Source organism: Peromyscus eremicus, chromosome 1 (assembly GCF_949786415.1).
Source record: "Peromyscus eremicus chromosome 1, PerEre_H2_v1, whole genome shotgun sequence".
NCBI classification, from domain to species: Eukaryota; Metazoa; Chordata; class Mammalia; order Rodentia; family Cricetidae; genus Peromyscus; species Peromyscus eremicus.
Genome location: NC_081416.1, coordinates 53,939,013 through 53,963,872, shown reverse-complemented (window position 1 = coordinate 53,963,872; position 24,860 = coordinate 53,939,013). Strand labels below are relative to the sequence as shown.

The following is a 24,860-nucleotide window of genomic DNA, read 5'->3' as shown; positions in this document are numbered from 1 at the left end:
TCCCATTAGTCCCTCTGAGGTGGAGGGGTTGAGCCCCCCCATTCTGCCCCTTTCTCTTCTCCTCTCGCTCTGTCCTGCAGGACACTTTCCTGTAAGTACTTGGTTGGTCTCAGGCATGCACCATGGAAGGGCAGTCCGCTGGTGCTTGGTGGAGTCTAGACTCAGGTGACACAAGCCAGTGGTCCAACAGCCATCTTGGACCTGTATCTTCCTGGTCCCTGCCCAGAGCAGCCCTCACTCAGTTTTATAGATTGAAACATCTGCTGTAGTTTGGCGTCTTGTGGACGCATGCACAGAATTACAAGCAAAGGGACCTGTCCAGGGCAGCCTTGCCCCAAGTAGACTCTTGCTTGTGGTCTGTGGGAGGATGCTGGAAGCTAGCCAAGGAGCTAGCCACCATGTCTATGACCATTTCTGGGATCTGCGCCCTGGCCCTGGCCCTGGCCCTGGCCGCAGTGTCCCACTACAGACCTGTAACAGTACAGTGAAGCATCAGCTTAGCCGGGAAGATGGATCTGGGTCTCTTTAGTGTTCATTCATTCCATGCCAGGCCGGGGGTCACTACCAAGATACAGCTCAACCCCAAGAAACGTGTTGGAGCCCATGTCCCTGGTGGCTCAGCTTGTGCTTCATATTGCCCTCCCTTAGTCCCCTTGCAAAGGGCTCAGAGCCTCCAGGGCCAGGTTCCCCCTCCCCTGTGGCCCCAGATACTGACTGGCTTGCCAGTGACCAAGGCCACTGAAGGGAGGGTAGGGCACACAGAGCCAGGCCTGTGGGCACTAACGTGGGTTGTGGAGCCAAGGTCTAGAGCTCAGTGCTTCTGTTCCAGCTCATTGCCCCCTCCTGACATTTAGAGCAAATGTTGGCAGAAGGTCTTAGGCCTGGTGTGCTGGCTACAAGTACTTGGCAGCTCAGTGAAGCAACGAGTGGGGAGTGGGTAGACAACAGCTCATGTGACTGGAATCTGTGGCCCTTGTGGTTGTCACTGTCCCGTCTTCAGAGCCTCGATTGCTTGGTTTCTAGTGACCAGCAGGGTTGCTTGGCTGCATAGGGAGCCAGGCCAGGAAGAGGGACGGAGCATATGTCCTCATTGAGACTCCAAATCATCTGAAGGGTCAAGGGAGATAGGGCTACACAGTAGAATCCTAGCTTCCCATCTCCCGGATTTCTTGGGAGCATGCTGCTGGTGGGGGTGAGAGGGCCTGCCACCCCGCCCACACTTAACCCAGGTGCCCTGGGAGAACTGGCCCTCAGACTTCAGAGTAGTGGGCTGCACACAGTGCCACCTGGTGGCAGGTGGCTCAGCCCAGAGTCCATCTGAAAAGGAGGTTTAGGGGTGTAGTATGCCAAAGTGAGAGGCCTGTGAAAGGAAAGGCCCACTGATAGGGCTGGGTGCCACAAGCCAAAGACAGGGCAAGCCAGGACTATGCACTGAAAGATGTAACTTTATTTATATATTTGTTTATAGACAGCCTTTTTCAAATACAAAAGAGAATTCGATGAAGCCGACTGTGGTGAATGCCTGTGATCCCAGTACTCAGGAGGCAGAGGCAGGAGGACTGTCTGAATTGTAGTCCGGCCTGGTCTACATAGTGAATTCCAGGCCAGCCAAGGTTATATGTAGTAAGATCCTGCCTCAAAAATAAATAAAACTTGTCTCTCATTTGTCCTCCAGTCCCTTCTAGAAGTATTTATGATATTTAAACAATTTGGTATATTTTTATTCACATGGCAACAGTCCATATATCCTGCTGGCTCTCTGAAAATACATTCTGGAGATCTTTCCATTATCAGTCTGGCCTATTTTGTATAGCTTGTGCTGGGTGGTACATGTTTTAACTGAAAGGTCCTTATTGACGGAATGTATTTCTACTTTAATATCACAAACCACACTGCAATAAATAACTCTGTGTCTGAGCCACTCTGTGTACTCAAGTGTGTTTCTGGGGTATCAATTCCTGGAAGTGGCATCTCTGGGTTGGAGTGGCTGTATTTGCCACAGCGAAGTACCATACAAATGACCTCTGTGGGTGTTACCTGTGGGATGAGGACTCTTCATCGTTCTGTGGATAGAGATACATCACCAGTTATGGTGACTCACACCTGTCACCCAGCACTTTAGAATCGGAGGCAGGAATGCCAGCTAGGGCTACATACCACGACCCTGCATGAAAAAAGCAGAACAGAGAACATGGGCTCACTAGCATGTTCAACAAACAGGCCTGTGCCAGAGGGCACATGGGAAAGCCCTGGTGCAGCGCATCCCTGAAGGTGCGGAGGAGCCTCTGGAATGAGCGAGGGAAAGTGATGTGGAGCACAGGGCAGGGCCACATTCACTGAGCTTGGTTTTCCCAGGATGCACCATCAGCTAAAGCAGGGCAGGTGGGCAGTCAGGAAATGCTCTAAGTTCTTGATACAGCAACACCAAAGGTCTTAAAACAAAGCAGTAAGTCCCATAAAATGGCCAGTGTGTGCTGTCAAGTGTTAGGAAGCTCAGAAACTAACAAGACAAACTATCAGCTTTCCATGCATGCGTGCACACAGAAGGTCACAGGAGGCTGAGCATAGAGGTGCACATCTGTTACCCCAGCACTTGGGATGCTGAGGCAGGAGAGAGCAGTTTAAGGCCAGCTTCAGCTACATAGTAAGAATGGCTTTTTGGGGGGCAGGGGACAAAAAGTGTGGAGGGAAACGAAAATGGCGGCCTTCAAGCTGAACCTCAGCAGGATCAGGCACTGCACGGGTTGCAAGACTCGCCTGGAACGGAGAGTTGGCAGTGGGCACTGTAGATTCTGTTTATGGCTTTGTTTTGGTCTACAATGGATGGGGCAAACCCAAGGCCGTACGTTAGGCCCACAGTCTGCCACCTGGCTTCATCCGCAGCCCCGGAAACCATGTTTATACTGTAAACAGAAAAATGTCCAGAATGAAGCCCGGTGGTGGTGGCACATGCCTTTAATCCCAGCACTCGGGAGGCAGAGGCAGGTGGATCTCTGTGAGTTTGAGGCCAGCCTGGGCTACAGAGTGAGTTCCAGGACAGGCTCCAAAGCTACACAGAGAAACCCTGTCTCGGAAAAACAAGAACAGAAAGAAAGAAAACTGTCCAGAATGACCAGTTTATGAAGCTGATTATTTTGAAGCTGATGCAGCTGACTCAGTGGATAAAACCACTGCTATAGGAGGTGGAGGGTCAGCTTAAGGACACACCAACATGGAGTACTCAACACAGCATCAGAAATGAGAGAGACCTCGACATGGAAGGAGAACTGACTCCTGAATATTGTCCTCTGATCTCCAGAGCCAGGCGGATCTCTGTGAGTTCGAGGCTAGGCCAGCCTGGTCTACAGAGTGAGATCCAGACACAGAAACCCTGTCTCAAAAAAACAAACAAACAAACAAAAAAACCAGGAAGATTCAGCGCACTGTGAGTGGCACTGTCCCCTAGGCAGGGGGTCCTGAACTGGAAGAGCCAATTTTTTTCTCCGCTTTTGACTATGAATATAACTGCCTCCTCAAGCTCCTGCCTCAATTTCCCTGAACAGATAGACTGTCCCCTGTAATTGTCAGCCAACTAAAGCCCTTTCCCTTAAAGTTCCTTTTGTCAGGGCGTTACTACAGTAACGGAAAGAAAACTGGGGTGGTAATTCCAGGTAAGGACTGGGAGAGATGGAGACTGTAGTTCATGCCTCCCTCCTAATCCTCTCCCTGTTTTTACAAAGTTTATAGCTGGTGTGGTGGCACACGCCTTTGATCCCAGCACTCCAGAGGCAGAGGCAGGCAGATCTGTGAGTTTGAGGCCAGCCTGGTCTACAGAGTGAGTTCCAGGACAGCTGGGGCCAAAGAGAAACCCTATATCCAAAAGCCAAAAAAAAAAAAAAAAGTTTATTCTTACTTTATGAATGAGTGCTTTGCCTGCAAGTTATATATACCATGTGTGTGCCTGGTGCCCTTGCCCTTGGAGGCCAGAGAGGGCACTGGTTCCCTGGAACTGGAGTTAAGGACAGTTGTGAGATACATGTGGTTGCTGGGGAACCTAACCTAGGTCCTCTGCAAGAGCAGCAAGTGCTCTTAACTGAGCCATCTCCCCAGTGGCCCCTTTTCCCAACTCTGTAATGGTCTATTCTTTTCACTTACTCTCCACAGCATCCTCCCCTCCTCCTGTTCACACGCTCTACCAAGTGAGGAAGTCTAGGGCTGGGGTCCAGCTTGGGGGCAGAACAATTGCTCAGCATGCACAGAGCCTTGGCTTCGATCCCATTGTTGCTAAATAGATCAATGGAAAGCACAGGTGTAGCATGAATTCTAATTGGTTAATAATAAAAACCCGGAGTCAGATATGGGGGGTAAATGCTGAAAGATCAGAGAAGTAAAGGAGCAGCAGCCACTGGAGAGACTTCTCACCTCTACTGAATCCTCAGACTACGAAGGGCCAAGCTCCTGTCTCCTCCCATCTTACATTTCTGTCTCCACCTCCCTAATGCTGGGGTTAAAGGTGGGAGCCTCCACTGGCTGGCTGTTTCCCTTTTAGACTGGCTAAATCTCTGTGTAGCTCAGGGTGACCTTGAACTCCTGATCTTCCTGCTTCCTCTTCCCAAGTGCTGGGATTAAAGGTGTGTGCCACCACTGCCTGGCCTCTATGGTTAGCTAATGGCTAGCTCCACCCTCTGATCTATAGGCAAGCTTTGTTAGAGCACAAAATATCACCACACACAGGTGCTGTCCCAGGAGATGCAAGATCTATTAGACTTTAAAAAGCTAAAAGTAGGGTGTGGTTCAGCCCATGCCTTGGGAAGTAGACAGGAGGAATAGCAGGCCAAGGCCAGCCTCAGCTACATATTAAATGGAGGCTAATCTGATACATGAAACCTTGTTTCAAAATCAACCATGGAGCTGGGTGATGGTGGTGCACGCCTTTAATCCCAGCACTTGGGAGGCAGAGCCAGGCGATCTCTGTGAGTTCGAGGCCAGCCTGGGCTACCAAGTGAGTTCCAGGAAAGGCGCAAAGCCACACAGAGAAACCCTGTCTTGAAAAAAAAAAAAAACAAAAAAAAAAAATGGTAATTCTTGGAAGGGAAAGATCCCATTCCTGCCTCTTGTCCTACCTGAAGCCCTGGTGTCCCACCAATCCTTTCCCACCTTGAGCCCTCTGAGATGGAATGTGAGATGAAGCCATCCTCTATTTTCCTCATGAAAGGCTTTCAGTAAACTTTTCTCCAATGTGTATGTGTGGGTGTGTGTGGGTAACAGGGTTTCTCTAACAGCCCTGATTGTTCTAAAACTCTATAGACCAGGCTGGCCTTGAACTCAGAGATCCACCTGCCTCTGCCTACAGAGTGCTGGGGTTAAAGGCCTGCGCCACTAAAGCCTGGCCCCAATTTGTTTCTTTCCTACCAACCTCTGCCTCCTAGGTTTTTGTAGAGTGGTTACCAGTGTTGACCTCAGATTGCAATGCAGGGCCCAAGAGTTTGTAAAGGGCTTGACTTCAGTATGTGGTTCTCCAGGGTGGTAGGTTCACAGTGTTCAGTGTCTGAGGGAAACTCACATAAGATGCTCCACAGTTTCATGTATGGATCACATATTCCATATAAAATTTCAGTTTTGAGCCGGGCAGTGGTGGTGCATGCCTTTAATCCCAGCACTTGGGAGGCAGAGGCAGGCGCATCTCTGTGAATTCGAGGCCAGCCTGGTCTACAGAGCAAGATCCGGGACAGAGAAACCCTGTCTCAAAAAAAACAAAAAACAAAAAAAATCCGTTTCAAACAGGTGTGAATCACTTAAAAACAAATGTATCTTGAAAATCTTAAAAACCAAAGGTCTGGGAATTGGTTTGTTTGTAGAGAATTTACTTAGCAAGCAGGAAGGCCTGGGTTCCATCCCTGGCAGTGGTAGTGAATGTCAATAATTCCAGTACCCTGGAGGTGGTGAGAGGGGGATACAGATCCAAAATTTAAAGTAATTTGAAGCCAGCCTGGACTACAAGTGACCCTGTCTGGGGGTAAAAAAGAAGCTGGGTGTAACACCATATAGCATATGCCTTTAATCCTAGCACTCAGGAGGCAGAGGCAGGCAGATCTCTTGAGTTTGAGGCCAGCCTGGTCTACAGAGTGAGTTCCAGGACAGCCAGGGCTACACTGAGAGAAACCTTGTCTCGAAAAAAGCAAAACACAAAACCTAAAATCCCAGCACTTGGGAGGTGAAGGCAGGCAGATCTCTGTGAATTTCTGGTCACAGCCTGGTCTATGCAGCAAGTTCTAGGCTTACCAGAACTACATAGGGAGACTCTGTCTCAAACAAAACAAAAAAAACACTAAGGGGACTCTACCAAATCAACAGGAGTCACTGGTATGAACTGGAGGCAGAATCTTCTCTCACTGGTTCTTCTTTTCCTTTTGGCAAGATTTCACGTAGCCAGGCTGGCTCTGACATTGATACCTTTGCCTCCACCTCCTGAGTGTGTGATTACAAGCATGTGCCGCCAGCCCTGCTCACTGTGGTTATTCTGTGGTAGTATGGCTAGGACCCGGGGCCTTGTACATGCTAGGTAAGTGCTTTATCACAGAGCTGTCCTCTTTTTCTCTAAAAGAGTGGTGGCCCACAGCTGTCTGGACTCCAGTTCTAGGGGATCTGATCTGGAGGCTTTCTGCTTCTGCTGCCAACAGGCTTGCACATGGTACAAACACGAACTCAGAACTCTCTCTCTCTCTCTCTCTCTCTCTCTCTCTCTCTCTCTCACACACACACACACACACACACACACACACACAATTTTTGGTTTTCAGGACAAGGTTTCTCTGTGTAACAGCCCTGGCTGTCCTGGAACTTGCTTTCAATCCCAGCAGAAAGAGGCAGATCTCTGTGAGTTTGAGGTCAGTGTGGTCTACAGAGTGAGTTCCAGGACAGCCAGGGGTACACAGAGAAACCGTCTCAAAAAAAAAAAAAAAAAAAAAAAGCTCTTTCAAGTCTTCTATCCTCCACTAATTTATGACAAGCATGCTGGAGCAGGTTACTTCGCACTGTTTTATTTGCGAGGGTGCGGGTGTCATGTTCACTCTTCAGTGGAGATCATGCATTTCTCATTCTTCATCATTAGTCCATCCAGCTCTGAAGGGACAATCACTGTCATCCTGATCAGCCGACTACCTTCATGGATTTGTTGACAAGCCCCAGGTTTTCTGCACTGCTTTGTGGATTTCAGTTACCTTTTTGGGAGAGAGTTCACTGGCAGCCTTCACCTTCTCCAGAGCACCTCACTCATCCCACAGCATAGTAGGTCTGGTGTGCAGCACTCGCCCTTGATGGGTAGGAAGCCACAGTGGTGTGCAGGCTGCAGGCCATGGCCCCCAAGCTCCTTGCCATGATCAGGGTTCCAAGGGTCACCACGCTGTGCCTCCACCACCACTTTTCTATTGTTGTGAAGAGACACCATGACCAAGACCAATTATAGAAGAAAGAGCTGGTGAGTGTATAACCATCATGGCAGGGAGCATGGCCGGGAGCATGGTGGCAGGCGGCGGGCGGTAGGCATGGTGTTGTAGTAGCAGCTGAAAACTTACACTGTACCAGCAAGTACAAGGCAGAGAGAGAGAGAGACAGAGAGAGAGAGAGAAACGGTGTGTGTGTGTGTGGGGGGGGGTAATTCTCAGTCAAACCACCACAGCTTGCCATGGCCGGCTCCATAAAAATTATTTTCAGTACTTGGGATCAAACCCAGGTCCTTGGCCATATTAGGCCAGCATTCTGCTACCGAACTACAGCCTCAGTTCCTCTATTTAGTTTTAATTTTTAAATTTTTTGAGATCGTTTTTATGTGTATGGGTGTTTTGCCTGTATGTATGTTTGTGTACCACCTGCGAGCAGTGCCTGAGGTGTCCAGAAGAGGGAGTCATGGTCCCCTGGAACAGGAGTAGCTGTTGGCTGCTGTGTGCTTGAACTGAACCTGGGTCCCTGGAGGAGCAGCCAGTGCTCTCACCTGCTGAGCCAGCTCTCCAGCCTCCTCTACTTAGAACTGAAGGCTTCTCTAGGTATTACAGACATGTGGCTTTTCTTCTATTTTTGCAGTTCTGGAGGAGGAATCAAGGAAGTTGCATGTGCTAGGCAAAAGCCCTACCACTGATTTGTATTCTCAGCCCAGACATTTGCTCCTTCTCTGTTGCATGGCAATTTCTTCCCTAATCTGTCATGATCTGTTGACTTGTACCATCCATCATTCATGAGTTTGTAGTCTCTCAATTCCTAGATTACCCCACATCTAAATTGTCTTCTACATGTTTTAGGATTCTTTTCTACATCATTTATTTTTTAAATTGTATTTGTCTTATGTATATGGGTGTTTTGTCTGCATGTAAGTCTGTGCATCACACGCATAATGTAGATGTAACCAACCATCTTATTAAATAAGAAACACAGAACCAATGCAAAGAAGAAAGCCAAGAGGTCAGAGCTAAGAGCTAAAACCTTACCCTTCCTCCTGCGGTGGTCCTACCTCCCCAAAAGAGAGCTACTTCCTGTGTTAAAGTCTTTATAAAGACTTTCGGTTCTGCCTTCTCATTGGTTGTAAATCCAACCACATGACCACCTCGTTACTGCCTGTCTGTATAGACCTCCAGGTCTTCTATGGTTGGTATTGAGATTAGAGGCGTGTATATCCAATGCTGGCTGTATCCCCGAACACACAGAGATCTACCTAGCTCTGCCTACCAAGAGCTGGGATTAAAGGCGTGCACCACCACCGCCTGGCTTTCCTATGGCTTGCTAATAGCTCTGACCCCCAGGCAACTTTATTTATTAACATACAAATAACATTTTAGTACAAAATAAAAATATAGCATAGTACTTGTGAGGCCAGAAGGTGGCTTTGGATTCCCTGGGACTGAAGTTACAGATGGTTGTGAGCCACCATGTGGTGCTGGCAACTGAATGGAGGAGCAGCCAGTGGTCCCATCTGCTGAGCCACCTCTCCAGCCCTTCTACATCATTTATTAAACATCTTTCTCTCTACTGGGTTGGAGTACTCAGCTTTGAGAGAATCCTATCCCCAGTTCTAGTCTGTTGTGTTAAACTTTTTCTGGCAAGAAAATTGTTTCATTGCTCTTATGTTTACTTTACAGGAAGGCATGTCTAGCCTCCGTTCATTTACAAGTTCCCTACAATTTTCATGGTTATATAAATACATATATATATATATATATATATATATTTTTTTTTTTTTTTTTTCTCAAGACAGTTTCTCCGTTAACTCACTCTGTAGATCACGAACTCACTCTGTAGGCCTCGAACTCAGGAGAACCGCCTGCCTCTCAAGTACTGGGATTAAAGGCATATGCCATCACCGCCCGTTGGTTATATACTTTTAAGGTAACGTAATCAAATTGTGTCCGAAATCTCAACACACTGAGATTTCGATGGAAGTGCACACTTGGAAACTTGAATTGACTGGTTTTTTTTTTTTTTTTTTTTTCCCCCCTCTCCTAAGAATGACCGTGAAGTCCTGATTTTCCTTTTCAAGAGCCGGGTTTTCCTTTTGAGACAGATATATTGTACCCGAGCCTAGTACTAAACTCATGGTAGTTCTCCTGCCTCAGCCTCTCAAATAGACAGGTGCCAGGCCACTACTTTGGCTACCTTTGTTGTCTTTCGTCTGAGGTTATATGCTGTTCCATCACTTCAGATACTACTTTCTTACTGATATCCGCCTGCCTCTGCCTCCCGAGCGCTGTGATTAAAGGCGTGCGCCACAATGCCGGCATAAAATAAAACCTTAAAACACAAGCAAAAAACTACTCCACTTAGAGCAATTCCGTAACGCTTTATTTATTTTAAAGAAAACAGGAAGTTCTCCTCTACCTGCGCCGTCGACGAATCCGGTTCGTTCACTCGAGCCCGCCCCTTCCCCGCGGTTCCTGGTTACCTCTGGCACAATGACCAACGTCACTCAGGGCTTCCGCTCCGGCCCGGCTGGTGGAGGGCCGCGGGCCGCTCGGCTTCACCGCGCATGCGCACCTCCGACCCTCGGGCTTTCTCGATTCCCGAGCCACTCGTCCCTGGGGGCGGGGAGTCGTTTCAGCCAATCCGGCGGCATTACGACGCCGAGGCGCTCGACTCCATCGCCTTCAGCCAATGAGATAGCCGTTCGCTCTACGTCATAGACCCGGCCTCGTCTCCTCCCCGCCGCTCCGGCCTCGGAGCTCAGTCCGCGCAGTAACAAATGAAGTGCGCGCTGCGACACCTCCCAGCTCCCCCTGCCCCGCCGCCATTTCGTCGCCGGGCCTAACGGTTCGGCCAATCCCGACACGCATCGAAAAGGACTAGCGCTCCACCAATCGGAGGCCGCCGACTCCGACCTCACCTCGGGCCGGCCCAATCCGGGCCCCGGGCCCGCCGCCCCCAGCCCGCCCCCGCCGCATCCTCTCTCCTCCCTCTTTGTGCGTCTGGCGCCGCCGCCGCCCGCCGCGTGAGAGGACTGGCTCCCCGCGCTCCTCGGCAGCGTCGTCGGGTCCCCTCCCCCCCGGAAGGTTCGCGAAGGAGCAGCCGCCGCCGAGGACGAGGAACCGCTGGTGCCGGTCCCCTGGGGCGCCATGGCGACCGGAGCGAACGCCACGCCGCTGGGTAAGCCGGGCCTGCCAGGCCTTCCCCCGCTCCCTGGGCCCAAAGGCGGCTTCGAGCGGGGCCTGCTGGCGCTCGGGCCGCCGGGATCGCTGGGGGCCATGACGGCGGCCTTCTTAGCGGGGCCGCCGCCTGCAACCTCGAACCCGCCACAGCAGCCGCCCCCGCGCCGCCGCTCTTCCAGCGAGCGTCGCCTCCGCGCCAGGACCAGCAGCCGGGCCCGGCCGGCGGCGGCGGCGGCGGCGGCGTTGGCGGCGGAGGTGAGTCGGGCCGATGGAGCGCGAGAGGCGGCGCGCGGACCGGCCCGGCCGGCGGAGAGGCACGCGACCGCGGTTTCACGCGGCAAGGGCGCGCGCGCGCGCGCGCACGGGAGGTCCGGGCGGACGCGCCCCGGGGTACGCGCGGCCTGGTTTGAGAGGCCTCGAGTGCGCATGCGCTCGGGCCAGAGGAAGAAGGGCGGGAGGAAGCGTCCTTTGCGCAGACGCACTGGGGCGTTCAGGCTTTGTGGCGCAATTCTGATAGCTTGAAGAGGCCACCTGTTGCCCCCCCCCCCCCCCCCCCCCCGAGCTGGTGTGGACAGGAGCGTGTAAAACGGTCCACGTCACGACGTGGTGTGAGTGGTCCCCTTCATGACTTTAGGAACCTGGAAGACCAGTCCCGTGACAAGAGTGTCTCCTTTTCCTTACGGCCGGTTTGGAAGGCTTCTAGTGATGTTTGGGTTCGATTCCCCCCACCCCCCCCCCCAAGGCTGTTTATCTCCTTTTGTTTTCTAGTAGGTTCTCAGAGTGACCAGCTTTCCCTGTGCTGTTTTAAAAGGCTTTTCCCCTGGCCTGTAATCCTGAGAAATAGAAAACCTTGTGTGGTAAATGTAGGGAAGAATTTGATACATCAGAGTTCTGATGACCAGTGTCCACTGGTCAGGAAAATTGAATGCTGATCTTGCCACGTGTGAGGATGGGCTTACTGAAGGACGGGGCATTTCCACTTAGAAATATGTAGCAAGAGCTTTGGTGGGTTTGTTCTCTTGGAGCTAGTTTCCTGCTGCTTTGTAGACAGGATTTTCCAACTTTCTTTTCTGCCGTTTAAAGCTTCCAGAATTGATAATGCGCATCTCCTTAACACTTCCATTCTGGGTTCCTATACGGTGGCCAGTGCCTTTATTTCCAGCACGTGGGAGACAGAAGGCGGGTGGACTGAGGCCAGCATGATCTACGTAGTTCCAGGATAGCCAGGGCTCTGTAAAGAGATCTTGTCTCAAGCAAAACAGAACAAAAACAAAGAATAGGTGTGCTTCACTAGTAGAGCTCTTACCTAGCATTTGCAACGACCTGGGTTTTCCAAACACCACAAGAGAAAATTTGTTCCTTGTATTTACACTCTCTAGCAAGTTCTTCCAGGAAAAAACAACAAAAAAAAAGAATGTAAATGTGGAGTGTTCCTTAGCTTTCCTGACAGGACCAGATACCTTTTAATGGCTGCTTATTTTCTTCTCTGATCTCTGAGATTCTTTCCCTTTTAAATTTTAGGTGGATGTCTGTTTCAGTCTTAATTATCATGAGTTGCTTGTTGGTAGTCACTCTCCTGGTTCATATTTCCACCTGATGGACTCTGTCTGTCTTTAGATTTCCCAAGTAAGAAGAGGAAGAGGAGCCGTTGGAACCAAGACACAATGGAACAGAAGACAGTGATTCCAGGCATGCCTACAGTTATCCCCCCTGGACTGACTCGGGAACAAGAAAGAGCTTATATAGGTAAATACACGTTCTGCATCCAGGTGCATCTTCAGTTTGTTACTGCTTATTCTGAGTGACAACTCTGTTGAAAGTCTGAAATTTTAGTCTTGGGACAAGGAGTCATCAGGTGTGCTTTTATATAGCTTTGGTGTAAACTGTGATTTGCTTGGCCAGTCCTGCATTTGTAGCTTGTTTGGGCCTGCTTTCAGCAGCACATAGGCCTTACTAAGCAGCCTACTTCTCAGCTGCTCTTGCTCATTGATGAGGTGCGTGCTCTCTGCCTCTGGACAGGCCCCAGTGGAGAACACTGCAGCAGGTATTGTAAACCAGGTGCCTTTTTTGTAGTATGGCCTTTCACCATAATGTCATAGTTCCCTTTCCCTAAAATGTGGTTTTGCTTTTTTTATAGGTTACAAAACAGTTCAAACAAAAAGTGGCTCTGAAAGTATTTACAGTTCACCCATTTTTACCATTTTGTTGAATTTAATCCTTCCCTTCAGCATCTTGTCTTGTTTGGTCTTTAGAGAGCTGTCTTAAAAATGAAGGCTCTTGTAATTAACCACGAAAGGACTCTGCTGGGAAGGAAGGGTTTATTACTGTTTGATTTGACATGAGGTGGTTGCAGGAGTTTTAAAAATTAAGTTACTGTCCACAGTTGAATTAAAATTAAACCTCAGAATTACTTAGAAACCAAGGTCATTAATACAAGTTGTATATATCTGTCCAGCTGTCTCAAAAAGTGCACTTGATAAACATTTTCAACTAACCAAATAAACATCCTCTTTGAGCAGAAACCTAGTGGGTCCGTAAAGCTGTGGCCTTCACAGACAGTTTCAAGGCCATGGGGTCTAAACCTGGAGGGTCTTCATTTCCTGGTTTTTAGATTGCTGAGAATTTTGAGGCGTTGGAATTGTCTGCTTCTCACAGTACTACTAATACTACTTTTTCTCACTGTTGCTGTTTACTCTTACCCAACCCTTAGGGGTCATTAGACCAGTGTTGGATCTTCCAACCTTGTAAAATGCCCCTAGTGGTGTCATAGCCCAAGAATGCAGAGTCTGAGAAACACTTAATACTTTTCCAGCTCTTTCTCTTCAGGCCTAGTTAATGCACTAAGCCCTTAAAGACTATTTACATCTTTCATCAAAGTAGATGGAAGAGACCATAGTGTAGGTTTTTTGCTTCATGGGGAGATAACAGCTTTTTTTTTCTGGTTTATTCAGTTCTAGATATTCAAGTTAGATCCCACAGTTAAGAGGCTGCCCTATAATAGTTAACTTTTATCTGAAGTTCCTGAGCTAATGTCTTGACTGTAAAACTAGAACTTGTTGGAGTAGGGGAGCTTGGAGAGCAACTGTGTCCCATTGCATACACTTTGTCCAGATGTCCTCAGTATCCTCTCACTATTAAATTTTCTTTTAATCCGCGTTGTCAGCATGGAGAAGTTGTATAGCCCTGTGAGACATACATGAAAATTAGAATTATCTGCCAGGCAGTGGTGGTGCACACCTTTAATCCCAGCACACGGGATGCAGGGGCAGGTGAATCTCTGAGGCCAGAGAGTTCCAGGACTGCCAAGGTTACAAAGAGAAACCCTGTCTTGAAAAATGTAATGCATTAATCCTAATTATAAGTAAGCCATGCCCTTCCTACCTGCTCAGAAACTTGGGTAATGATAAAGACATAGGGGAGGTAGTTAGGCACCATATTGACGAAGCCACTCTAGTTTGCTGTCCTACTGCTGTGTTACATTTCCCCTGAGTTACTGGAAGCTTAATGAAACCCTCATCTCTCGTCATTTCAAACTTCAGGGCCACATGCATTCTCCTTGACCCTCACTTTTCATCTTTTACACACCTCCCCACATCATTAGCTGGTCTGGAAATAAACTTAGCCAGGTGTATCACATACCTTTTACCCAATCACTGGGGAGGCAGGAGCAGGTGATCTGTGAGTTCGAGGCCAGCCTGGTCTACAGAGCAAGTTCCAGGACAGCCAGGACTAAACAGAGAAACCCTGTCTCAAAAAAAGAACAAACAAAAACCAAAAGCAAAAGAAATCAAAGATAAAGGAAAAGAAACAAAAAATAAACTTACAGAACCTTGCTTAGACCCACTGGTTTATAAAGACAGGTACATGGTTTGTTCAATATTTGAGTAAAAGCTGCAGGTATTGGGGACTCTTAGTACAGGTCTGGTTGTACAGAAAATAGAAAATGTACGTATGAATCTGTAAGATGTTGAATTATTTAAGTGTCTGCCTAAAGAGTTTTAAACCTGGTCTTAATGAAAATGGTCTTTACTCAACTGCTATTTTTGTTGTTGTTGTCCCATGTTAATTGAGTGATTTTGGGCTGTGTATAATATTTACTGAAGAAATAGAAACTTAAGTCTTGCCCTGAGTTTGATGGGAACCAGGTACTGGTGATATCTTAAATGGCGTTGGTTCAGGGTGCCAATTGTAAGCAAGTGTTGGTGGGGAAGGGAAGAGGTCAATACCTCCTGATAATTGCAATTGTAAGCCGTAGTGAACAGTCTTAACTGCTAACCCCTCTTCCAACAAACTGTTTGCTTCCTTACGTGATAACCATTTGAAGTGAAAATTAACTGTAGATGTAAATGGACTCCTGCTGCTAGGTGGTTGGGGGTTTTTGCCTCAGTGTGTCACTGATCAGTCATCCCTTTCAAAGTCTCCGAGTTCTTCATGCTTGTTATTGAGATTTGAGATGTTTTTTGGTAACATTGTCTTTTTTTCCATCCTTTTTTTTCTTTCCTAACCTGGTTTCTTCCAGTGCAACTACAGATAGAAGACCTGACTCGTAAACTGCGCACAGGAGACCTGGGCATCCCCCCTAACCCTGAGGACAGGTTGGGAAACAGTTTTAACCAGCTGACAGTAACGCTTTTACCTTTTTCTCAATATGTTTTTACTGGTGGCAACATATTGTGTCAGTTCAATAAAATCATAGTTAAGACGACTGGTATTCTGACCAGGGTTTATTTAGAATGTATGTTCAGTCAACAGTTAGAAAAGTTGGAATGGAATTTAATGGGAGAATAAGTTAAAGGAAAATGGATAACTGGTTTCTAATTGGTAAGCATGTAGATTTTAACCTGAAAATTTACCCACCCCTAGGGACAGTGAGGGGTGGCCATTAACCTGCCTTTTCACTGGCTGCTTTGGCTGGAAAGCACAGGGGGCAGTTTTTCTCATGGTATATTATGCAGGGATTTGAGAATATTTTTAACCATCACTGAATTTGAGCAGGCCAAGCTTGTTGAAGTCTTACCTGCTTGTGGTTTTGAGATTGTTTTAAAATTAGGAAATTTCTAACCAACTTCCTTCATTGCCAATTAATTTTCAGCCTTGGCCATTGCCTGCGGGTTTTGGGAGGGAAAGGCAAGCAATAAACCCCTAAATTACTTTTTCTTTTTTAAAGGGAACGTGGGCCTCAAACAGCTGTGGTCATGTCATTTCAGTTAATAGTTTCTCTTGTCTCTGAAAAATTAAAGTTCATGTGAGAGAGGAACTTTTTAAGTGGAATTTTATTGGCTGATCTTTGAACAGCTAAAGTCTGGTCATTTAATTGACAATAAGCTTCCACTGGAATCTCTCTTAGTGCATGTAGTATAGTTGAAAAGATTGCTTTGAAAGTGTTTCTGGCTTTTACTATCCTGGTAATGGCTTTAGAAGTTACACACAGTTCTGCTTCCCCTTGCCACGAAACAAATGAACTTAATGATTCCTCCATATTGACCTTCTTTTGCTTATCAAGTATGTTATTTTTTTCACATAGAGATTTTAATTGGAAAGTTGTATTTTACATTTCTTTTTTGATTTGAAGATTTTTATTTTTTAATTTTTTAACATTCACACTGTAGATTATAGACCACAACTGTTTAGTGCCTTTTTGGCCTTTTCCCCTTTAATGGTATGTCTACAGGTTACCAGGCAATTCCTCCAAAGGTTGAGTTTTTAACAAACCTTGTTTGCTTCCTGGAGAACTGGGATTAGAGTGCAGTTGATGTCTCTGATGCCTCTTCTAGGTGAAGAAGTCCGGCCAGCCTAACCTCTAGATTGCTAGCTTTTGCTTTTCACTTCCACAGTTTGGGAAGAGGTTAAATGGTTATGAAGTTATAAAGCCTTTAAAAGGCCAATTTGGTTCTGGTACAATTTGGTATTTAGCCAGAAACATTCGATTCTAGATAGCAATGGGGTGGGCATGTTAGAAATGAGTAAAACCAGAGCAGGGTTTTTCCTCCTTGTATATGCTCAATTTTGAAAGAGGCCATAATGCCTGATTGCTTTTGCTTTTAAGCCCAGGTTGGAGGGAAATACATGAGTTTCTTACCTTACTAAGATGATTTCTTAAGAAGGTGTATTTCAAAATTAAGCCACTTTCTGCTATTTTGATGTTGCTTAACTTGCACAATTAAAATGTTTTAAAACTTGTTGTAGACTTAAATGTGTAAGATGACAGTCTAATGAGCTGGGGATGTTTGCTTGTGTTCACTATGATTGGATTGTGCTAACAGTTCATCCAGATGCTAGAAACGGAGGTGTCATTTAGCCGTCATTAGCCACGAACAAACCTGACCTTTTATTCCATCGTGTGTGTAACCTGGTATGACATGGTTCCCTTTAGGCTGAAGACAGTGGGAGCAGCCGAGTTCAGTTCTTGCTCTCCAACTAGGCACAATTCTCTCAACTAAACCAAGGGTGTAGGAGTCGGGACTACTTTTCAGGATGTTTTTTAAAATAACCTGATACACATGGTCTCTTCCCTTCTTGCAGCTGCTACTAAATTTTCATACAGAGTATCAAGCTATGGTCCTTTTTGTAATCTTAACTCAGAATTCTAGGAGTATAACTTCTCTTTTTTTGTTACCGCAAAATCTAGCTGTGGTAAAGTGACCATTTTATCATTATTACTATATATTTTTTATTTTTATTTTTTATTTTTTTTTGCTTGTAGCGTCAGCATTTTACTTAAAAATGAGAGAGAAATTTCTGCTTTCTGGACTTGTAAACTCTGGCGGAGAATTGTAGTTCCCCCTTGCTGTTGGCAGGTTCAGACCCTAGACAAGTGTTTGACCAAATCTGCATTTGCAGCCTCTTGCAGAAGCTGCGTTAGCACTTTAACGATTTTCTCTACCCAGACTCCCCACCTCGAACAGCCAGCCAGGCCATTGAAGGAAAAGCAGAGACGAAGCCTTGCACCATTTCTCTCCATTGTGGGGGCCAAGTAGCTATAGTAGCATGGGTCCCAGCTGCTTTGGGTGAACGAACTTGTGTTCACTGTGTGGTAGGGGTACAGATGCTCTTCCTAATACACACAGTTCACCTAAACTCGGGTCTCTGTGGTTCATCAAGTTGGGTTGTTAGAAATTTTTTCAAATGAAAGAATCATTTGGCAGGAAGCCTCCAAAGGATGATACTGTTCTTGCCACTTGTGGTCCAAGGGTTTCCCTTTAATGGACCCTTCCTCAGTCACTTTAACAAGTAAAGAATTTTTCCCTGTCTCACATATACCCACATCGCTTAATGTTCAGTCAGATTGTATCTCCCCATTCCACACGATCTTGAATAGCACACGTTATGGTCGGTTCCTCCGAAGAGTTTTGTTAGGATCTGAGAGGCAGAGGGGCTGGGAGACTTGTTATAGTCCATATGGGAGCAAAGGGAGTGGGGGCGGAGCAGTAATGGGGGTCTGTCTCCCACAGGTCCCCTTCCCCTGAACCAATCTACAACAGCGAGGGGAAGCGGCTTAATACTCGAGAGTTCCGTACTCGAAAAAAGCTGGAAGAGGAGCGGCACACCCTCATCACAGAGATGGTTGCTCTCAACCCGGACTTTAAACCACCTGCGGATTACAAGTAAGCCAAGTCGGGTGGTTTGGGACAAGGGCATATTCGAATCGTATGCGATCTGCTGGGACAGTTCTGGTTTACTATTTACCTTTTGGCCCAAATTATCCTTAATTCTCAAGTGTTATATCCTTGATTAATTGTAGAAGAGCTTGGGTCCCAGAAATAGAGATGGTGATGGTCTTTTCTTTCTTAGGCCTCCAGCAACACGCGTGAGTGATAAAGTGATGATCCCCCAAGATGAGTATCCAGAAATCAATTTTGTGGGGCTCTTAATTGGGCCCAGGTGAGTAATTACTAGTCTATGGCACCCATTGACATACCTTCAGGGTTTTAGGTTTTTGTTTGGGTTTTGGCTGAATTATGCCTTTAATTTGATATACCCCCCCCCCCCCACCTTTCCATTTTCTGTAGAGAAGTGAAATTCTGAGATGATGTTGCTGACCTTAATGTAGAATTCTCAACAGAGTCCTTGGCTGGGGAGTCTTGGTGGTGCTCTGCATTTTGCAGTTTCCCACCAATGGCTACTCAGCCCAGCATTTTTAATCTGAAGCCAGAATTTGCACTGAATGTATAAACACTGTCTTTTCTGCCTTTGATAGAGGGAACACCCTGAAGAACATTGAGAAGGAGTGCAATGCCAAGATCATGATACGGGGGAAAGGATCTGTGAAAGAAGGGAAAGTGGGGCGCAAAGATGGTCAGATGTTGCCAGGGGAGGATGAACCTCTTCATGCTCTAGTCACTGCCAATACAATGGAGAATGTCAAAAAGGCAGTAGAGCAGGTGTGTGGTGAGCCCAGAAGGAGGCTTCTTGTTGGAAACCTAGTGATGGCCCCAGGCACTTTGACAATTAACTGCTGCTGTGTCTTAAATAGATCAGAAACATCCTGAAGCAGGGTATTGAGACCCCAGAGGACCAGAATGATCTACGGAAGATGCAGCTTCGAGAGTTGGCTCGCTTGAATGGTACTCTACGGGAAGATGATAACAGGTCAGTGATAATGTTGAGAAGACTGCATAGAAACTTGAACATTTTGAGGTGGAAAGGTGGTTGGTCTCTACAGGTCTTTGAACTGATTTCTCTACCTCAACAGGATCTTAAGACCGTGGCAGAGCTCAGAGACACGCAGCATTACCAATACAACCGTGTGTACCAAGTGTGGAGGGGCTGGCCATATTGCCTCTGATTGCAAATTTCAGAGGTGAGGCCTGACGGCTGTTGGAGTGCTCCCTTGCAGCCCACTATCTTCAGGGTCCTCCTCCATACTGGCTGTGGTTCATCTCGTGTACTAGAGCAGCATCCTTGTGTGCATGTGGCTGGGGGGTGAGAGTTTAAACGTAGATCTAGGACTGGAAATGGGTAGAGCCTCCTGTTGTCCTGTCCAGACAGCTTACACTCTGGCTATAAATGTTTCCATTAGGTGCAATATTAATTCACGTTCACTGCCTAAGATTTGTTAAAACTAGGGGGTTTTTATTTCCATACGCCTTTTTTTTTAGGGGGAGATGGGTGTAGTTTCTCTAAGTCTTGCATACCCTTTTCTCAAACGGGGAAGATAGAGGTAGTTTTTTTTGTCTTTTAGATTTCAGTTTTTCTCCTGCTTGTATGTCTGTGCTGTGTGTGTGCCTGAGTGCCTGTGGAGATTAGAAGAGGGTTGTAAGCTGCCATGTGGGTGTTGGGAATTGAACCCAGGTTCTTTGCAAGAAAAGTAAATGCTCTTAACTGATCAGCCATCTCTCCATCCCCATAGAGGTAGGATTTGATAAAATGTGAGAGTCAGAGTCTGGTACAGTGGTTGGGCCTCTACTGTGCTGGCAGTGGTGAATATAGACACAGAATGGAAATTGGAGAACCATTTCCAGTAAAGGGTTAGAAAAGGGGGCACACTTGACTGAGTATTTTCTCCTTTCTTTGTTTCCAACCCTACTTTAGGCCTGGCGACCCTCAGTCAGCTCAGGATAAAGCACGGATGGATAAAGAATATTTGTCCCTTATGGCTGAGCTAGGGGAAGCTCCTGTCCCTGCATCTGTGGGCTCCACCTCTGGACCTGCCACCACACCCCTGGCCAGTGCACCAAGACCTGCTGCTCCTGCCAGCAACCCACCACCACCGGTGAGCCCTGGGACAATTCTCTGGTCTAGCTCCTGTTCTCCTCTGTGGAGAGAGACTGAGAGCTATGGCCAAGAGTTTGGGCTAAAGCTTAGAGGTGGATGTAGCTGGCAACATTGTTCTTCTGGGATGTCTGGACTTTGTGGGGGTCTCATTGTGGGAGGATCCTGTCCTTGTGTTCTGATCCTCTGACTATGTCAGAAGAACAATGTTGCCACCAGGGGGAGCAGGCATGGACATTGGCAGGAAATGCTCTCATGTAGTCTCTCATGTCTACAACGCAGAGTCGCCCACCCTGGATGAATTCTGGTCCTTCAGAGAATCGGCCCTACCATGGCATGCATGGAGGTGGCCCTGGTGGGCCTGGAGGTGGCCCCCACAGCTTCCCACACCCATTACCTAGCCTGACAGGTGGGCATGGTGGACATCCCATGCAGCACAACCCAAATGGACCACCACCACCTTGGATGCAGCCACCACCACCACCAATGAACCAGGGCCCCCATCCACCTGGGCACCATGGCCCTCCTCCAATGGGTAAGTAAGTGTCAGACCAGAAACCTTGGGGTTTGTGGGGGGTGGACAGGCTCATACCAAGTGGCTCTAAGCTTTAAGTAAGTAGTCCTGAATGTCTAGCCAGTGCTCTTGAGTCTTGCCGAGGACTAGGCTTATGGAGTATCTTCTATGCGAGGAGGCCCACCCACTGTTACAGCAGAACTTTTGAGAGGTTAATAACTCAAAAAGCTGTGTGACTAAGAAAGCTATTGGGGATGTCTCGCCTGGCCAGTTCAATTGTCCTGCTAAGTCCCTGCTCTTTCCTTCCATCAAGATCAGTACCTGGGAAGTACGCCTGTGGGCTCTGGGGTCTATCGCCTGCATCAAGGAAAAGGTAATGCTACTCGACTTAAGATTTCTGTCTAGTGCTGGGAGCCAGTGGGGGCTCCAGCCCAGGTCTCCCATTCTCTAAAGCCTAACACTGGGTTTGCCTGCAGGTATGATGCCGCCGCCGCCTATGGGCATGATGCCGCCGCCTCCGCCACCTCCCAGTGGGCAGCCCCCGCCTCCTCCCTCTGGCCCTCTTCCTCCATGGCAGCAGCAGCAGCAGCAGCCTCCACCACCCCCTCCGCCCAGCAGCAGTATGGCTTCCAGCACCCCCTTGCCATGGCAGCAAAGTGAGTGGAGTATTTTGGGCTTGTGGGGGTGGGTGGGATGTGGGCTGGGGCTGAGATGAACAACACCTCATATCTCAGACGGGCTGGAGGCACCTTGGTTGAGGAGACTCTAGTCTCAGCAAGGGCAGTGGGGTTGAAAGCCAGACTGCCTGGCTCAAAGGAATGTCTTGGGGAGGAGAGCTGATGTTTGGTGTGGTTGTGTTTGGGAGAGACTTGGGAGGTCTGCAGGGAGCCTGCTGTTGTAGATAGGGCACCAGAAGTCCAGGCTAAGCTGCTGAATGAGCTCCTGGTTTGGCCGTGCCTTGTGCGCGGCGTCAGAGTGGGATGGTGCATGCATGATCTGGAGGGGGTTGTGATTGGGCCTGAGAGACTGCAGAGAAAGGGGAAGGGGTCAGTGGGGAGAGCTGCTGTGGGCTTGAGGTTGAATGTGCCGTTCGGTGGTGGCGGCGGCTGGGCGGAGGGACGTCAAAGCCGGTTCTAGTGTCTGGTACTTTCCCCTTAGCCCCTCCAGGGGCATTGGTGACAAAGGGCTTACTTTGTTAAGCCCAGAGACCATGAGGCTGACCCCAGGGTAGTCCTGCCCACCCCTCCACTCCCATCACCAGGACAGCCCCGCCCGCCCGCCCCCCACCACCGTACCGCATGCCAAGCAAGGAGCAGGCGCCCCTCGACCCCCATCCCAAGGCAGCAGCCGCAGAGAGCCGCGGTGTACCCCCGCGCGTGTGACCTTGGGCTTCTTTACTACCCCAGATACGACGACTACCACCACGAGCGCTGGCACAGGGTCCATCCCGCCATGGCAACAGCAGCAGGCGGCTGCCGCAGCTTCTCCAGGAGCCCCTCAGATGCAAGGCAACCCCACTATGGTGCCCCTGCCCCCCGGGGTCCAGCCGCCTCTGCCGCCCGGGGCCCCTCCCCCTCCGCCGCCTCCGCCACCTGGTTCCGCCGGCATGATGTATGCCCCACCCCCTCCTCCTCCGCCTCCCATGGACCCTTCTAACTTTGTCACCATGATGGGCATGGGGGTGGCGGGCATGCCGCCCTTCGGGATGCCTCCAGCTCCCCCACCGCCTCCACCACAGAACTAGACTTGTTTTTTTTAAGAAAATATATATTATATACATAGAGAGTTGGTCTCGTTTAAACACACGCCGAACCTCACCATATGGAGCCAGACATTGGGATGCACGCATGTGATTGTGTGTGCACGCATGTGTGTGTGTGCACGCACTGGGCTGGGCCAAGTGACTGTGGACTCGCTTGGGAATGGGCACGTGGTAGTAAGGGCGCCAGCTTGGGCTCTCCTGGCGCCCTGTAGCATCGAGTGTCTTCTTTGTCTTCTTCTCTCCTCACCCAACTCCCTTTGCCTTTCCCCAAACCGGGCCGCCAGGATCCCTCCCCGCGGCGGCAGCGATGGCCCGAGCCATGAGAGTGAGGACTTTCCGCGCCCATTGGTGACTCTTCCAGGCAGACAGCCTCAGCAGCGCCCCTGGTGGACAGGATGGTTCGGCAAAGCAGCCTGAGTTATTTTTGTGGACGGAATCGGAACACGCTGGCTCCATATCGTGAAATTTTTATTAATTTTTATCTTTTTCCTTTGTTATTTCCTTATCTTTTCCTTTCTTCAGACTCCGTCCAAGGAGATGCTCTCCCCGGTCTTCTGCTGCAGATAGAATTCCTTTTTCTTGTCTCCATTCCTCTTCTTCCCAAGGAGAGAGGAGCAAATGGTTTAGGCACAGACTTTGACCATAAATGTCAGGCTTGGGGTTGTGAGGGCGGGTCCTGTGTGTGGTTTATCTTTGTCACCTTTTAAAGTGTCTTGAGAATTTTGACATTGCTAGATAGGGTTAATCCAGCCCTAGGATTCACATCTTCCTGCACGCCTGCCAGCAGTAAGTGGGACAACCCAAGCCACTATAGGCCTGCCTGCCAGCCTGGAGTCTTTTCCCATGCTCCTGATCACCTAAGCTGCCTCAGATGCCATTTGCTTCTCTTCTTCCTGGAAAGCTTCCTTTTATGTTTTATTTTGACCCCAGACGTCCAGATGTTTTGCAGTGTCTGGGGCTTGAGCCCCTTGTTCTTCGTTCTGCTTCTTTGCCCCCCCCCCCCCTTTCATGGAGTGATTATGTTGACAATAATGTGTAATGCGCGTTCTTTTCACTGGTTTATCTACAGAAATTTCTCTGGGCTTTTTTTCGGTGTTTGAGTCAACACTGCACTAAAGTGGGGGGATGTTCCATTGAATAAAAGAGCAGTGTGGTTTTCCGGGTCTGTTTCTTTTCTTCCTAAACCCCATTTTCCCTTCCAACAGTACCAGAGTTTCCCTTACCTACCTTGTTTTAACACCTGGCCCCAGCTCCTACCTCCCATGTGTGGGTGGTTTCAGCCTGTACCCTGTTTCTACTTGATGTAATTGAGAACCAAGCTCACTCCACATCTCTGTGGTCTCTGTCATTTTGAAGGCCTTTTCTTGGGGCTCTGACCTCCATATTTGATGAGTTCCAGTTAAGATTTTTGTGTCCTAGCTGCCACCTGACTTAAGGACCTGGGCCTGGGGAGGCATCAACACTAAAGGTCAGGCCAACTAATCCTGCTTGTCAGGCATAGGGCTGCTAAAATTAAAACCGCCAAGTGACTTTTCTTTCTCTGCTGGTGGCTCTCAGCCTGCCAGCAGTGCAGGCTTAGAGGGAGTGCTGGGGGCGAAATGCGGTGTCCTTGTGCTGAGTGGATACCTCTGCATAGGGTCTTCTGCAGTCGGTTGTATTGGGGTAGTAGATAATACTTAGATGGCACCCAAAAATAACACCTTCTGCCTTTTGGTTAGAGTCAGATTTTTGAGCAGCTCCTGCAGCTGTTGCTGGGCAGAGCTTTCCTGCTGGTCTCTGTCCAGTAGCCTGCCTGTAGTTGTTACAGCCCCCCCTTAGAAGTTCCCTAACCAAGCCCCAAACTAAAGGTTTTTCCCTTTGTTGTTAACCTTACAGTGTTGGAGGCAGGGCCTGGCCACCCTCTTCGACCTTGGCCTCACCTCATTGCTTCCCTCACAATCTTGGTTTCCCTGGTGGGCTCATTGGGCGGTTAATTAGCTCTTTGAAGCTCTGGAAGCGGCAAAGTGGCGCTGTGTGGGTTTTAGAAATAAAATCAATAAATGACTTAACCACTGCTCAGCTATCCTCTCGTCTCCCCCCTCCCTCCCAAGGGGGGGTTAATGTGCTCCTGCGGCCACCTCACTCCACCTCACTCTGCTGCCAGCCTTTGTTACAGTTTCAGAGAGTAAACTTGAAGGCCTAGATGCAGCAAGCACTTGCCCATGCTGGCAGTATTTGGGAGGTGGGAAACACCCACTTGGCCTATGGCATCTTGGGCAGGAAAAGC

General features: G+C 48.5%; 1 protein-coding gene across 18 annotated transcripts; it reads left to right on the top strand.

Moving 5' to 3' along the window:
- Nucleotides 1-10,149: 10,149 nt before the first annotated feature.
- On the top strand, nt 10,150-23,059 carry Sf1 (splicing factor 1). 18 transcript variants are annotated; one of them, XM_059262258.1, is made up of 14 exons: nt 10,152-10,605; nt 12,225-12,353; nt 15,127-15,202; nt 18,059-18,211; nt 18,399-18,488; nt 18,805-18,988; nt 19,081-19,196; nt 19,300-19,407; nt 20,139-20,319; nt 20,580-20,853; nt 21,146-21,205; nt 21,309-21,488; nt 22,239-22,443; nt 22,879-23,059. In XM_059262258.1, exons 1-14 carry the CDS (start codon nt 10,575-10,577, stop codon nt 23,009-23,011), a joined length of 1,920 nt encoding a protein of 639 aa, XP_059118241.1. In that variant the 5' UTR covers nt 10,152-10,574; the 3' UTR covers nt 23,012-23,059. The 18 variants fall into 18 exon arrangements, with proteins under 18 accessions (XP_059118191.1, XP_059118196.1, XP_059118195.1 ...); XM_059262208.1 differs by lacking the exon at nt 22,879-23,059 and having other exon boundaries at nt 10,150-10,605; nt 20,601-20,853; nt 22,239-22,615; XM_059262213.1 differs by lacking the exon at nt 22,879-23,059 and having other exon boundaries at nt 10,151-10,605; nt 20,601-20,853; nt 21,151-21,205; nt 22,239-22,615.
- Nucleotides 23,060-24,860: the final 1,801 nt, after the last annotated feature.

Bases quoted from the DNA above. Each gene is read 5' to 3' on its own strand.
- Sf1 (XM_059262258.1), top strand. From the start codon at position 10,575: ATGGCGACCGGAGCGAACGCCACGCCGCTGG. The intron at 15,203-18,058 runs GTTGGGAAACAG...TGTCTCCCACAG, and splicing joins CCCCCTAACCCTGAGGACAG to GTCCCCTTCCCCTGAACCAA. The intron at 19,408-20,138 runs GTGAGGCCTGAC...ACCCTACTTTAG, and splicing joins TCTGATTGCAAATTTCAGAG to GCCTGGCGACCCTCAGTCAG.